At 37.6% G+C, this 16,421-nt stretch overlaps 1 protein-coding gene across 1 annotated transcript in view; it reads right to left on the reverse strand.

The window, feature by feature from the left end:
• lama4 (laminin, alpha 4) overlaps window positions 1–16,421 on the reverse strand; it is a 141,669-nt gene that overhangs the window by 30,720 nt on the left and 94,528 nt on the right. The window contains exons 18-24 of the mRNA XM_039747951.1: window positions 13,049–13,145; window positions 12,349–12,465; window positions 11,862–12,047; window positions 8,131–8,270; window positions 7,640–7,801; window positions 7,352–7,497; window positions 7,070–7,232 (exon numbers count right to left, since the gene is read on the reverse strand). Coding sequence (XP_039603885.1) covers window positions 7,070–7,232; window positions 7,352–7,497; window positions 7,640–7,801; window positions 8,131–8,270; window positions 11,862–12,047; window positions 12,349–12,465; window positions 13,049–13,145 — 1,011 coding nt within the window. The remainder of the gene's footprint in view (window positions 1–7,069; window positions 7,233–7,351; window positions 7,498–7,639; window positions 7,802–8,130; window positions 8,271–11,861; window positions 12,048–12,348; window positions 12,466–13,048; window positions 13,146–16,421) is intronic.

Below are 16,421 nucleotides of genomic sequence, written 5' to 3' on the forward strand. Positions count from 1 at the left end.
AGTGTTTTCACGGTGCTCATTCAAATGGTCATCACACCATTTTATGTTACATTTTTCACACTAGTGCAACATCAGCAAGCAAGAGAAAAAATCTGGTATTAAAATGTAACTAGCTGTTAAAATAGCTCTCAGTTTTGTTCAGATATCTACAGAGCACAAATTTTATACATAATTCAGTCATTTTAATTTCCTATTTTTACTCAGTGATACTCTTTGCTTTGCTTAAGGCTTGATTTACCTAAAAACATGAAGCTAAAGTCTGATGTATACTGTAATATACATTATCAGACTTTTTTTAACTTGCTTTGTCCAATTCACAGTCACAGCAGCCTGTGTCAGACTGTGGTGTTATAGGTCCACAGCTCGCTTAGTAAAGGCCAGTTTTTAAATAAATAATTACCGCTCTCGCGGTGGCATAGCAAGCCATGGGGCGATCTGCGGTGTGGGCGTTTCTCACCGAGTGCACAGGTGAGGAACTGCCCACATCCGTGACTGTTCCCGTGGCTAATATGCTGCCCCTGCTATGGCCCCTTGCTATATAAAGAAGCGCGAGTCGGATAAGGAAACAGAAAAAAAGAAAGAAGGAGGAGCAGGAGAAAGAAGAACAAACGAAAAAAAGATCAGAAAAAGAAAAGGGAAGCAGGTCGGTGCGAGAGAGAGAGCCACGAAAAGCGTGTGGGTGAGCGAGCGAACAAATGAGCGCTTGCGGGCAGCTGCGAGTGCCTGGGTGTTAGGCCGACACCCAGGGCGTAGTAGTTGTTGTCGCTCCCGCTGAGCAAGCAGGTAGCAGGAGTGACCAAAGAAGGAAACGGGTGACTCCGCATGGGGCCGCGGATGGCAGCGGGAGTCAGGATTTGGGATGTGGTGTCCTCTACGTGAGAGCCTTGGCCGTGTGAGGAAGTCCCAAGTCGTGGTCTGGAGGGAGCGGAACCGAAGCCAGGGATCGGGACGCCGCCAGATCTGTAGTGGAGTGAAGTTCAGCTGCAGGTAGAGTGGCTCCCCTGTTGCGAAGCCTGGACAGGGAGAAGTGGGGGAGTCACCAGTTAAAAGAAGGCATCGGGCTTGTTGTTTTTGTTTTTTAAACACTGCTTCCATAAGAACGTTTTACCCTCGTTTTCAAAGGATTGTTTTTCTTATTGTTTTAACCTCCACGTTTTTTCTTTTATGGGATTATTTATTTATGGAACTTTGGAATCACTGCACTTTATGAACACTTTGTTTTTGTTGCCTGATTTTAAATAAAAGCACTTTTGCACTTTTTTACCATCCCCTTGCTTAATTGTTATTGCCTCCACTGACTAGCTCATCGGTGACATTACCGACGGTGTTGGGTTCAAGGGTTCCCGAATAGCAGATGGAAGCATGGAGCAGAACCCACATCGTCACACAGACCCAGCAGCATTAAGAGGAAGTCTGTAAATAATTCTAGATGGGATGCCAATCTATCTTAGGAGACACTCATGCACACACCCACACTCACTCACCATCACCACACGACCTGAAAAGGAATGTGTGGTAAAATGGAGTACCTGGAAAAACAAAAGCAGAAAAGGGAAGAAGGTGCAAGCTTCATACAGACAAAAGACTTGGTCTCAAACTGCTGCCATGTCTTTGGAGTCATGAAGAAGAAGAGCTAACTACTGAATTACCAAGCCTTCCATCATGCTGCAACAAACCTAACGAAATGAAGAGCAAGTCACTGAGAGTGCTTGTCCTCTTCTTTCTGTTGTTTGCTTTACTTTTTTTTTTAAATATGTAACTTTATCAAAATGGCAGGACATTGGTGCATGAGCTTTGAAAGAATAACAAAATATGTAGTAGGGTATTGATTGTATTTTTCAATTCATATCTGTAACCTTGAGCCATCTAAAAATTGATTGTTATGTTCAGGTTCTGGTGTTTCATTAAAAAAGTTACATTTTAGTATGTTACATTGTCATCATCATGTTTTGGTGAAGTTCAAATCCTATTGTTGTTTCAAGAAACTATTAGGGTCAGCCATGCAACTCTGACGGGACCCTAATGGTTTCCTGTATTTAGGGCCAGAAAAATAAAATGTGTTGGCGGCCTGTACTAAAAGGGATTTGCTCTCCATTACCATATTAGTTCCAGATTCAGGTTTCTAGAGAAGTTTGTTTTATAAGTACCTTGAGACAATGGCATAGCTAGAGTTTGTGCTGCTCGGGGTGGGGCAGTGCTTTAATTTGCCATCCAACATATCTGAATATGTTAACCTATTTAAATAGAAAATTAAAATTATGTATGGAGAAAAATTAGATAAATTTTGCATAGATTTATACATATACTGTATAGAGAAACAGCAATAATTTTTCACGTATAATTATTTCTAAACGTCAACTAGACAAGAATATAGTATAGGCACACTGATAAGCCAGTGTTCTAATTATTAGTTTAATATAATTACGCTGCGAAAACCAGAACCAGTGTAGTGTACAAGTGATAGGTGGGGATGCTTTCTGCGCACAGCGAGAACGCGTTCGGATTGATAACAAAATTAAATTATAAATTAGTTGTTTATCTTCCTAGATATTAATATCGGTGTAATGTTTATGTTTATTTTCCTTATTGCCTCATAAATTTCAACTGCTGTGTCTGGTGCCGTCACAGAAGGACAGTCTGAAAATTATTTTTGAAGCATTTGTGGATAAAAATCAAAGAATTTTACATTTTTCATTCATGAGTGATATTTTTCTGAACCATGCTGCTTACACATGAATTGTACTGAGCCTTTTGGCCAATAATAATGCCCCCAAAAATGTTCCACCCCCTCCACCCGCCCCTAGCTACATCACCAACTTGAGACTGTGCTGGGAGACACAGCAAACCTTCTATCAAAGGCACGTATTGATGTGCCATCCTGGAGAAGATGGACTACCTATGCAACCCATGCGACCAGTAGTGTCACTGACCATAGCCAAATGCAAAACTAGTGAAAAATCAGTTAGAAAAGATGAGGAGGTAAAAATGTCAGTGGCCTCCACCTGTTAAACTCATTCCTGTTTTGGGGGTCATCTCATTGTTGCCCCTCTAGTGCATCTGTTGTTAATTTCATTAACACCACAGCAGCTGAAATTGATTAACAACCCCCTCTGCAACTTAACTGACCAGATTAATATCCCAGAAGTTTCATTGACTTGATGCTATACTCTGATTAAAAAGTGTTCCTTTAATTTTTTTGAACAGTATATTTGCTCGTGCCTCATCTAGACGTTTACACTGTAACTGAATCAGAGTTGCCCCACTGAAATATGGGGTAACTCCTCTAAATGGGCAACCCTTGTGATGTTATCCACAATATATGCATGATAAACCCACATGCATATAAAAGTGTTAAACTTGAATTTGAACCATAAAAGGAATATAAAATAAAAGCGCAGCCAGCAGGAGGCACTGTTAGACTAGTGTGGTCACCTTAAAGATTCAATCAGTGAAGGTAAGGAGAAAACACCTATGTATCTTGAAATAGTGGAAAGAAATAACAAAGCAGCAAAATTTGAGCAAAATGCATGACTGACGATTTCAAATAAACCTGGTAAGTCTATATTGTGAGCTAATATCATTAAAAAAATGGTATAACAGTATGAGAAAATATGAGAAAATCCAATGATGCACTAGTTTTTTTTTTGAGAGAGGATAATGAAAAATAGAGGAAGATGTTGCATGTTACTGGAGGGTTCCTCTTGAGAATTATGCACAAAAAAGGAAAATAAGAGACTTGAGCCAAACTCTGATAATCAGTGAAAATGTTATATTACGTGGATTATTGAATGACTTATTGAGAAACATTAAATCTATGATGGGTGTAACATTTGCACTAGCATATCAGTCATGACCTCCAGGTCAAAATAACATTGCTCCTCATTCAAGCAACGGGGGCAGTGTAGGGGATTGACAGAGGGAGGCAGCCCCCCAAGAGTTCATGCTCACATGACATATTGGGTGACAGAATTCCTGAGCCAGTATGCCCATTCATGTGTCTGCAGGGTAGGCTGGGAGATGCAGCTTTGTGGGGCAGCACTGCTGGGTTCCATGGGTGCCGGCATGGGATGCTACAGGAAAGGCTTGTCCCTACATTCCGAGGCTCCCATCTGACCTAGGAGTGCTTCATTTTGGACACCAGAAGTACTCCCATGTCTGGTATAAAATGGGGCCACCTCCATCTACTTGAGTATTCGGAGTCGGGTGAAACAGGACAAGACTTGCAAAAGCAAAGGAAAGGAAAGGGAGGAGAAAGAGTGTTGGTTCTTAACATTCGGGGTCATTTTTGCTAAATCGCTTGTAATTCGACCTCTCCAAATTAGAATCATTGCTGTTATTGAACTATCTGGAGTATGAACACATGTTTGGTCTCTTTGTAAAGGTAACATTCTCTAGTTTCACCCTTAGTAGTCAGAATCACTGTAGGTGTGACTGATCAAAAGTTATGCACATTAGAACTCACAAAAAAAACGAATTTTTTTGTTCTCGCCTAAGTTTTTTTATGAAAATAAAGGAAAATAAAGCTGCAGTAGGTAGGTGAGGACAGAAACACACAATGTACCAACAGAATAACTTGTTGACTACTCACATTTCAAATTTGAAAAGAATACCTGTAAAATGACATTTTACACCAGTTTTTATGTGGGCATGCCCAGGGGGTTTTTAGAGGGACCATTATCCACATTTTGGAACATATGGAAAAAGTGTAATAACTTTTGAATGCTTCAACCCACATATATCAATGAGGGCTCTACTGAAAGCTTACACCTAAAGGAATCTATATCTACATACAGTGTCACTCTATTAGTTATAAAAATAATAAAAACAATAAAAAATACACATTTCTATGTAAAAATAGTCAATACAAGTTATGAGCCAAAAATATATTTATATTTTTTATTTTTTACTTTTTTTTTTTTATAAAATGCACACAAACTATATATATTTCTTTTACAAACTTACAACACAGCTCAGCGTTTTCCATGTGCCACTTGATGGCAGCAATCACTAGCAAGCAGAAAGCACAAGGGCGTGGCACGCGCTCTCGCCATTACATGTCCCCTGTGCCGGTTGAATACTTTCAACGCTGCATGCATCTATTATTTAATCAAGCGTTTATTTACGTTTAAACTTCTACTTTTATTCATATTTAAACTGCGAAAAAACTTGGCGAAATCACAATAAACAACCACGCACCAACTCTGCAGACTGGCACAAATGCCACCTTCACGAAGCTGCGATTGTTTTTTTTACAAGTTAAGCATAGCAAGTCACATATCAAAATGCTCGTCTGCTCATTGGCTGTAAGTTTTGAGTGTCAGTCACAGTGTCCAATCAAACTGGTAGATTCTACCAGGGTTTGAAGCAGACGTCATCATCTAAAGCTTTCTGTGACACTGGTTGGCTATACGAGGTGCCAGTCAACCCCAGACCCGTCGTAATTGGCCAAGTTAGGTGTCGATCTGAAGCTAACACTTCCGCGAGCATTTATTTACGCTTCTCGGTACTTTAATTCATATTTAAAATGCGAAAAAACGTGGCGAAATCACAATAAACAACCACGAACCAACTCTGCAGATTGGCACAAATGCCACCTTCACGCCGATTATATCGCTTTGTTTACAAGTTAGCATAGCAAGTCACATATCAAAATGCTCGTCTGCTCATTGGCTGTAAGTTTTGAGTGTCAGTCACAGTGTCCAATCAAACTGGTAGATTCTACCAGAGTTTGAAGCAGACGTCATCATCTAAAGCTTTCTGTGACACTAGTTGGCTATACGAGGTGCCAGTCAACCCCAGACCCATCGTAAATGGCCAACTTAGGTGTCTTTCGAAAGCTAACACTTCTGTGTTTCATGCGGTAGCATGGTTATCGCCGACAGAAACAAATTACGTCTAATATGAACAATATAAGTGAAAAAAAATTACTTAGGTGGTCTCAAGTTATGAAGCATTTTCTGGAGTTTTTGTCCCTTTGAGAATATATCGTGTGTTTTGGACCTAAATCGTTTTACTGGATTATATTCGCTGGAGCCTTACGGACACAATGGGATCAATACTGCTCGGAAATATTGATGTTTGACTTGCTGGGGGTCTTCAAAGGTAGGCACAGTCAACTCTTAAAAGTATGTACTTCTCTGTAAAAAAGGCTTTAGTGTCAGTGCTGTGGTTGTTGTGTGTCAAAATGGTTTATATCATCGGAAAGACGAGACTTTGAAGTTTCATTTGATGGGTAGGGTGTCGAGATGCATGGCAGATGGGCATGCACGATGGGCATGCACACATTACTGTAACGTTTTTGAACCGCTGTTTGTCCCGGGACCGGGACGTGTGCGCGTTAAGAGGCAAAAACTTGTAAAAGGTATTTGGTTTAATACCAGTCAATATATTGTGGTTGAGTTTTGGGGGTCTGTGATGCCACACTTATATTATATATACCATGTGGTATGGGATTCATAAAAGCAGTGTTAGTGTTGGTGTGATGCAACATCTATTGGAGTGACAAGTCCAATGCATTAAATTATCATGGGGGATTTAGTCCTTGAGAGGCACTACTACATAGAAAAATCACACATTTGATGGATTGTTTCAGAGCCAGCCTATCAAAGATAACTTATATGTATGTCACTGAGTCTGGGCTGTAATAACAGTAAATGAGTTTACCTTAGCCAATTTATATGGCTGCTTAGGACATGTCCCTTGATAGGGGTGCCCAGATGGGCTAGGTTGGATTATAGCACTGATGAACTATAAAAACACCTCATCTTAATACCATTTACTAGAGATGTTTTTAAAGAGTTTGCATAGGGTAATAGATGCACTTGTCCTGGCACTAATTGTCAATTTACATGAATTGCATATGTGTAGTACACATGTTGTTGTTGTTCATTTTAATATTGTCCACTTACCAAATCTTTGTAAACATTTTAAGGAATTAAAAATGTAACCACTTTTCAACTGACCGATCAGCCACACCTCATTCCATGCATGTCCCTGACTCCCCTTCTCATAGTATCATTTAAAACTTTGCTAAAAATGACATAAATATCAAATCATGTACAGTACATACCCTGAAATCAGGAGGTACAGAACCAATAAAAAAGATGTTGTTTTCAGGATCAAGATCAAAGAGAGATTCTGCGCCTGAGGCTTCGCCTTTCTGGATAAACTTCTGTTCAGCGGTGTTACCAGAACTCGGGACTGTTAAATACACTTTGCCATGTCTTCCAAGTCTTCATACATAAAACAATAAAATACATGTGCTAAATAACATATATGCTCAGCCATTCTTATTTTACAAAGAGAAGTTCACTTGATTTTTTTTATTTATTTAAATAAATCCTTCGATTACCTTTCAGCTTTAACAAGATTAAACAAGTTTGGCCATGTACTGACAGGTTTTGAACTCAAAGAAATCTCAACATCTTCATCTCCCAGATTGTAAATGTACACTAAGTTGTCATTTTTGATTGCAAGGCCCATGTAATCTTTTTGTCCCTAAAACAGGAAAGTGAAAGGGAACATTCAACAATATTGAAGAGTGAAATGAGTTTAGCGGAATACAGTCACAGATATCATCAGATGTGTGCCTCTATATAGTGAAAATTACAGTATGTAATTAATAGGATTTGTAACTTACATTTTTGTTACCAAGATACATGATCAGCTGATCCTGTGGGGGCTTTTCTGGCTCCACATGAATGTACAGACTAATTGAAGAGAAAGCTTTTAGTTCTTCTAACTGGGTGTTTGGATGGACCTCAACTCCAGATTCACCATTGAATTTCATAGATATCTGGACCTAATGGAAAAACCAAAGGTTTTGTAAATAAAGCATCTTGATGTAGCCTATGATGAACAGACATAACAATTACACTGTTTTGTTAATTGACAATATTGCTATTATTTAGTTTATTATTTAATTCTTAGACTTTTCAGCTTTACACAGAGCCATACACAACTACATTTTCAAAATAGGGTGGCTATTTATTGTCTGGTTTTAAACAAGTTATCTGATTTTGGTTAATATTTTAGTTGCAGGTTCACAAATTGTTGGAAAACAACAGATGCACAATAGGATAGAATTAGTTTCAGATTTGAGGGGCCATAAAATGTGACATATAGGGGTACCTTGCTGGCCACACTTCTGGTCTGTGCAATGAGCTCTCTGATACGAAAGATATTGGCAGAAATATTGCTCATGGGCCTCTTCTGTTCCACTACTTTCAATTTATCCAAAAGCTCAGGAACAACTTCATTCAGGTTTTTTACTAGAAATGCAACAAAAAATACAAGATGTTTTAATAAATATTGATGAGTAAAAATATCTGTTCCCTTATCTCCTTACTGTCCACCCTGTTCTGAGTAGAAAATAATAATTTATGAACTGTTATCATATCAAAGACAAACTGAAGAGTCAGGTCCAACACTTTGACTGTTAATCTTAAATCCAACCACTGTAAACACATTCTGAAAATTTTAAAAACTAAAATCGCTCACTTTGCTTGCCAACACCTCCTCACCTCCCCCTGCCAGCGCTATGTGCCATTGTGAAAAGGGGGACTGAACGCACCCCAAGGAGACACGGTTGCTCCTCCAAAACCCCTCTTAAATGGTAATACAATGGGAAACAAATAACAGTTGTTTTTTTTACCTCATCTTTGCTCAATCAGCTGCTGGCTTGCTGCTGCTGCCGTGCCGCGTGATCTGCATTTTGTGCGGCGCTTCGAACGCATAAAAGCCTGTAAAGCACCTGTCCTTTTGTCTCACTGCTTTGTCTCTCTTGTTCCCCAGACATACTCAAACACAATGAGATGTCTTTTCGCTGTTCCATTATTTCACTGAGTAATATTTTCCGTTTTCAGCACCTGTCCTTTTATCTCACTGCCTTGTCTCTCTTGTCCCCCAGATATCCTTAAACACTATGCGATCTCTTTTCACTCTTTTTCTTTTTTTCACCGAGTAATATTTCCTGTTTTATTGCGCTAATGCAATCTTAACTCTCATTTTTTTGAGACTTTCGAATTTTCCTACTTCCATTATCTCTAAACTGCTCTTCATGTGTATCACAGGGCTTGCTTCCAAAGGTTGTAAGTATGTCCATCTTGTGGGATGTGAAAGTGTCTCTCTGTCTCTCTTCCAAAGATCATGTCTTGTCGCAAGATTTTTTGTTTTATAATAGAGAGATGTTCTTGTAAGTCTTTCTGTGATTGGTACATCTCAAGCCACATCAGACTAAGTTTTTGCTTTAAGAACTTAGATTTGTAGTGTATATGAAACACTAATATGCAGATTTAATGCAGCACGCTAGTATAGTTTACAATGAAATATCAATGCAATGGATTTTTATTAATATGGATTCTGTAATAAGTAGTATTTATTACACAATATATGCTTTTCATTAAGTTTATGCATTTAATCTTTTCTGAAGTGTTTTTTCCATTTTTACAATGAACCCCTTTTGATATTCAGAGAGAGAGAGAGAGGTTGAGAACACGCGTTGATAGCACATTGCCACATCCACCACACAATGAACCAGCTGGCTAGGGACACGAGTGCAGCGGGTGACACCTCAGCACCACACTGGAACAATCCTACCACCAAGTTTTTCCTGTAAGTTGGAGGACCTACTTGCAGGACTGGATGCAAGATTAACGTTATACCCAGGATGAAGCTTTTGATTTTTTATCTCATTATTATGTAACATACTAACCATCTAATTTTTATAATGAAGCACCAGTATATAATCATGTGAAAGATTATATGATTATATAGAATTGTATCCTTTGTGCGTGCATATAAGCCACATGACATACCTTTTTTTTGTTAATTGTGCCAAAATATTCATGCAGGCTCGTGTGTTCACTGCCAGGAAACCTTTCACACATGGAGTATGCTGTGAAAATATCTTTAAAATAAGTTTTCAGACTAATACTTCATACATACTACTGACATTGAAAAATAAGAGTGCTAATTTAGTATACTATGTAACTTATGCCTTTATCCAGGTGAGGAGACTACGCAAAAGAAAAGCCTAGGGACAAGATGGATATAGTCTTCAGGTTCTTAAGGCTTGTGCTGACCAAGTTTGTAGCATCCTCTGTCACATGTTCAGTCTGACCACTAAGGCTGCTGTGTAAAAACACTGTGTATTGTTCCAGGACCAAAGAATGCATGCACTTTTTCAATTAATAAATACTGACCAGTAGTTCTTACAAACAACATCATGAAGACCCTTGAAAGGCTAGTCCTGGACTATATGAATACAAGCCCTTTTGTAAAAGACCACTTGGCCCCACTGCAGTTTTCCCACTGGATAAAGACTGGAATGGAAGATACAATTATCCATCTGCTTCATAAAGCAAACCGGGCGGAGAACACGGGGAGAACATGTGAACTCCACGCAGGGAGGACCCGGGAAGCGAACCCAGGTCTCCTAACTTCTAGGCAGCGCACTACCCACTGCGCCACCGTACCGCCTGCTCAATTACATAAGAGACAGATTTTGGACCTCCTTCAAGTTGTAGCAAAGGAAAGAATGAAAACAAAACTGAGTGCCATTATGAACAATGTTGCACATACTATCTCTGACACAAATCCCAATAAGCCCTTTCAAACAATAAAATATTCAGCAGATGTGTGCCAAGGTACACTACTGGGTATCCTTTATATCAGCAGCAATATGCCTGCAGAATGCCTCACTGTGACTGGTTATTCTCTTTTTATCTTTAGCCAAATTAGAGGTCTCCATTCTTTTTCATTATTCTGGTGTGTACTTGGTGGGAGGGGTGTTTATTTATTTATTGAGCTTCTGTAAAAAAGCTAAATTTCTCACTAGTTACAAATAAAATGCTATCTATCTATCTATCTATCTATCTATCTATCTATCTATCTATCTATCTATCTATCTATCTATCTATCTATCTTTCACATTCTGTATTTTTGTACAGCACCATCTATAAATCCACTACAGGTCAATGCAAAATTATGTTTTCATGTTTATGCTTATCATTTCGTTTTTCCATCTATTGTAAAATATATCTTTTGAGACTATTTCATAAAGCATATTTTCTAGCTGTTAATACGTCTGCCCTCACTTTTTTATATAGTGGCTTTGCAAACATATAATAAAGCAAACTGAACAAGTTTAAAAATAGAAATCATTTATTTTTAGTGTAGATTGCTTTTTTGTGATTCTGTATAATAATATAAATTGATGTTATCCAGGAAGATATACTTTGATAATTTCACAATGGGTTTTCCAATACAAATTTATTCACCATTTGAATGCCAATGGCTGCTTTTTGAGAATATCCCCTGTTTTCTAAATTTTGACTGGGATGAAAATGACTTTAACTAATGTAAGAGTTACATGTTCAAGAACTGGAAAGCAAGGACTGTTTATCTGCTTTAGTAATATTATGTAATTCTTTTCTGAATGTGATCTCTGGTACAGTGTGACAGGAGGACAGGGCCTATCCTGGCAGCACTGCATGCATAACAAGAACCAACTCTGGATACTGCCTGATACTGGCTAACTTAGAGTGACGAATAAAGTTAATATGCTTGTGTTTAGGATTTGGGATGAAAACTGAAATGCCATAATGGGCACGGAATAGTGTGAGCATTTCCAGCAGACAGCATCAAGGCATTTAAAACCACTTACATGAAGTTCTGAGGAAGAAGTCCTAACCACGCACTACCATGACTACCATGGTTGTGAAATGAGTTGTTTGTAGTTATTTCAACCTGCACTAACCCCTTCTGTTAAAACCATTTACATTTCAGTCCACGAGATATGAATTATTATTCAAATCCTATTGACTATACTTTAATTTTAGGTTTTCTTTGATTTTTAATACCTGCTTCCCCTGCTGAGTTTACTGCACTGCTGTATGCAGATGTGTCATATTCTGAGTTATTCAGATTTTGCATCCACTCATCAGTTCTGTCAACCATTGGCTTCATTGACTCAAGAACAGATTTAGACTTTTTCAGTGTATTTTCTGCAATCTCACTTGCTTGCTGCAGACGTCGGGTAGTTTTACCTTTTAAAAAGCAATAAGAAAAGGATGAATATTATATTTTCATAAAAAAACTAAATCAAGCAAATTACAGCTTTTTAATTTCAAAATAGAATTGACTGCTATTTCTAAAAGTGTTCTTGCACTGTAATCATAAATCTGAACCTTAATGTGGAGTAGTGTTTATTACTATTCAGACTTTACCAAATCAGTTACATCATAATAACAAATGTACATTAGACTTGTTTAATGTTTAAATATTACGTGTGTTAATTCATTAAATATGTGTACGACATTAAAGCATGGGTGGTGATTTTTTTCTTACCTGATTCAATATTTTGTATCTGGGTCATAATTTCAGAAAGTCGTTTCTTGGCATTGTCCTTGGTACTTATTGTTTGATTAACATATTCTGTGATTTCTTTAACAGGGATTTCAAGATCTATGATGAAGAGATTAAAAATTTAAAAAATCTTAGATAATTAGCAACCAATAAGTGAATTGTTTAGGTTATAAAATGGGCATCTCTCTAAAAAGTGGTTTGAGAGTATTACTAAGTGATGATGTTTTATGGCCAGGGAAGGGTGGGCTAGCAGAGATGCTGTTAGTGCTTAGGTGTTTTTGACAGCCTCCAAAAAGAGTACATTGAGACACTGAAATGGCAGGACCATCTCATATGAGTCCAAAAGAGTGCAAAGTAAAGTGGCAAGTAGGATGAAATCAGTTTTCTCACATACATTATCGTTCGATTAGACATCTCCCTCTCTTTGTGTTTCTTTTATGGTACTGGAAGGATTCTCCCTCTCCCATTGTGTCTTATCTATGTGTGATATATTAGAACAGACATACATTTCTATGCTGCAATATGAAAGAGAGGTGTTCTGGGAGTGGAAGAAGAGATGAATTTCTAAGAGTGGACTTGTTATCAGAGTTAGTTCATTTTCACTGTCTCCAGACTCATTGGTCATGTTTGGTTAAAAAGATGTTGGAAATAATTTATGAGTAGCAACGTGGAGGCAATTTACCATTTCCATTTGACTGCTGCAAATCAAGGACATCCATCAAAAGAACTTCACTTTTGTCTTTAACATATCCAATTTGAATGTTGATGCCAACAATAGCCTGAGAGAGAGGAAGAGGTAAGGAGAGATAGAGAAAAAGAGAAAACAGATAATATCAGGATACCTTTTATAAATATTTCTGAGTTTAAAATAAGTTTTACATTTTTAGGACAAATTTGGTCCATGCCATAAAGTCAGTTAGTCAGTCAGCCAGTCTAAAGAAGGTGGAAAAATGTCTAATATCACTAGAAAAGGCAATCTGTACACAGCAAAGAAAACAGAAATCCCTCATCCTCTCAGGCTGTTCAGTAAGGAATTATGTTTTCTACATTGATACACCAACAACACATGATGTGGGATATACTTCATATTTTATAGTAGGTGAATACAGGAAATTGCAAAGGCAGTGGCAGACAGTAGACACCAAAATCGTTAAACAGACAAAGATTCAAAACTTCAAGATTATAAACACTAAACTGATCTCAAAGGGTTTTTACAAAGGAAAACTACACTCTTGCAGTGTATATAGCTGAAAGTGATTCTCTTTTATGTCTCCAACCATTCTGTGATTTGACTGCCCCATCTGTGTTCTTACTTCCCACACTACCATATAAAGTGTTAGGTTTTAGGTTTCAGATTGTTTTTCAGTTGTTATGTAGTAGTTAAGGTAACAGAATATATTTCACAATAAAGTATCTCACTGTGTATGATGTCACAGTGGTCGTTTACAATATGAAAAGGTACCCTTAGAGACATAGCAATAGTGCCAGTTCTTCTAATTTCTGGTATACTTTCCAGACTCTCATATTTTGATATCGTTTTTCATAGCTAAATGTAGTCACCTTATCTCCTTGTGCTTTTTGCAATATAACACAATTTTTACAGGTTTCTTTTCATATAGCTCTAGATCTGTAACGTGTACTTATTAGGAGCTAGATAGTTGAGGCAGGTACTCACCTTCTACTTCTAGGTTCTAGTCATTTATGCACAGTTGATTAAAGCAAGCTGTTATGACATGCAAGATGTCTAGGATAATTATAAGCAAAATGATTGGGAGATGACAGGAAAGATGGAAATTGCAGTCAAAAAATGGAAGGGTCAAAATACCTTGAAGCAAAAATCAAACCCACTAAACCAAAATGAAAGAGACAAGACAAAGATTCACAGATCAGACTATTCAAAACCAGAAGATCAAAACCTGTCATTAAGGTCTAGTTATTTAGAAGCTAACTATCACTGACAACAAGAGAGTTATTTCTATCCACTGAAGAATAACCTGGAAATGCGATCACCACCATATTTATACGTGGTGTCACAAACACAATGATGCAGTCACATGACCAATACTAAGAAGTTGTGCAAATGATGAAAATCAAGATGGGTAAAAATTAGGACTTTATTAATTTCCATTCAAAATGTAAAAAAATGTTTTTTTTTTTTTTTACTATTCTAAAGGAGACAGTTTAACATCATACCCTTGGTTTATTGTTATTATTATTGCATTAGGGTTTACTATGCTTATCCAGGGCCACTTTTTAACACCATTTCTATCTTAATATTTCAAGACTGTTGAAGATTATATTTTATGCTTATATTATTTAGACTATATCGGCAATAAATATCTCTATTTTTTAATCTTAAAAAACAACGCTGCTGGGGGGCTTGTTTTGTTTTAGACATGCTCTGTCTCTAGGCATGTCAGAGGACTGAGACTTTGTGAAGTGGGGTCCAGCCTCACGTGGGGAGGCAAAATGGGGGGGAGATAAGGGGGGAAGAGAAAGAGAGCAAGCTATATCTAATCTATCCTTTTAATCCTTACAATTATAATCACCAACGCAACAATAGGCTGCATAGCAATAACTCATGGGAAAACTGGAAATGAAAGTTAAAGCTGTCTCACTTCCAGTTAAGACTACAAAATGACATCACAAATTCAGAATCAATGTCTCCATGATGGGACAGTTAACTTTGTGAGCTGGAATGTTAAAGGCCTGAATCACGAATTAAAGAGAAAGAAAGTATTCTCTCACCTAACAGTTCTAAATGCTATAATAGTATTTTTACAGGAGACCCACTTATTAAGCAATAGTCAGTTCCAGCTGCACAAAGACTAGACTGGCCCAATGTTCCATTCCAGCTTTACAAAGAAAACTAGAGTTGTGGGAATTCTTATACATAGAACAGTCTAATTTGTGGGATCAGATGTAGTATCTGATCCTGAAGGGAGATATGTGATTGTCATGGGCAATTTATTTAACTGTAAAGTGATTTTGATAAATGTTTATGCACCAAATGTAGATGATAGGGAATTCATGCAAAATGTATTTACATCCATTCCCAATGTGAACACTCATAAAATTATAATGGCTGGGGACTTGCAATTGTGTTTTAAATCCACTCTTAGATATGTCTACTGTCACAGGGGTAATGACATCTAACACTGCAAAGACAATTACACAGTTTTTAACTGACCACAACTTATCAGACCCCTCAAGGTTTCTAAACCCAAACTCAAGAACATATTCCTTCTACTCACCAGTGCATCATTGCTACTCAAGAATTGATTATTTCTTTATATATAATAATTTCTTGCCTACGATTAAATCTTGCAAGTATGACGCTTTTATTATTTCCGACCGTGCCCCTCTTATCTTGGAGCTAAAATCATTATGCCCCACACATTCATCTCGCAGATGGCGTCTTAACCCACTTCTATTAGCAGACGAGAACTGTACAGAATTTATATAAAAACAAATCAATTTCTTTCTAGAGATAAATACATCCTCAGAGGTCTCTGCAGGAATACTCTGGGAAACCCTGAAGGCCTTCTTAAGAGGACAGATTATTTCATATCTTTCCCACAGAAATTAGAAACCAAGAAGGTATCAGAGCTAACCAGAGAAATGACTAGAATAGATCAAGAACATGCCAGGTGTTCAAGTGAGGCTCTTCATAGGAAAAGGCAGGCTCTGCATTCAGAGCTCAGCCTCTTAACAACTAAAGAAACTGAACAACTCATTCTTAAATCAAGACATCATTACTATGAACACGAAGAGAAAGCTAATAAGCTCTTAGCTCAACAAATCCAAAAGCAAGAATTTCACAACGCAATCCCAGCAATCATCAACATGAACGGAGACAAAATCATTGACCATAAAAATATAATGCGCACATTTAAAGACTACTATAAATCCTTATATTCTACTGAGTTTAAAGAAGACAACACACAATCTAATGCATTTCTGGATACATTACAGATACCACAAATAGATACTTTTAGTGCAGAGGAATTGGATAAACCTCTGGCGCTATCAGAATTACTAGATGCTATAAAGTC

The sequence above is a fragment of the Polypterus senegalus genome, chromosome 3 (genome assembly GCF_016835505.1).
Source record: "Polypterus senegalus isolate Bchr_013 chromosome 3, ASM1683550v1, whole genome shotgun sequence".
Taxonomy (NCBI): domain Eukaryota; kingdom Metazoa; phylum Chordata; class Cladistia; order Polypteriformes; family Polypteridae; genus Polypterus; species Polypterus senegalus.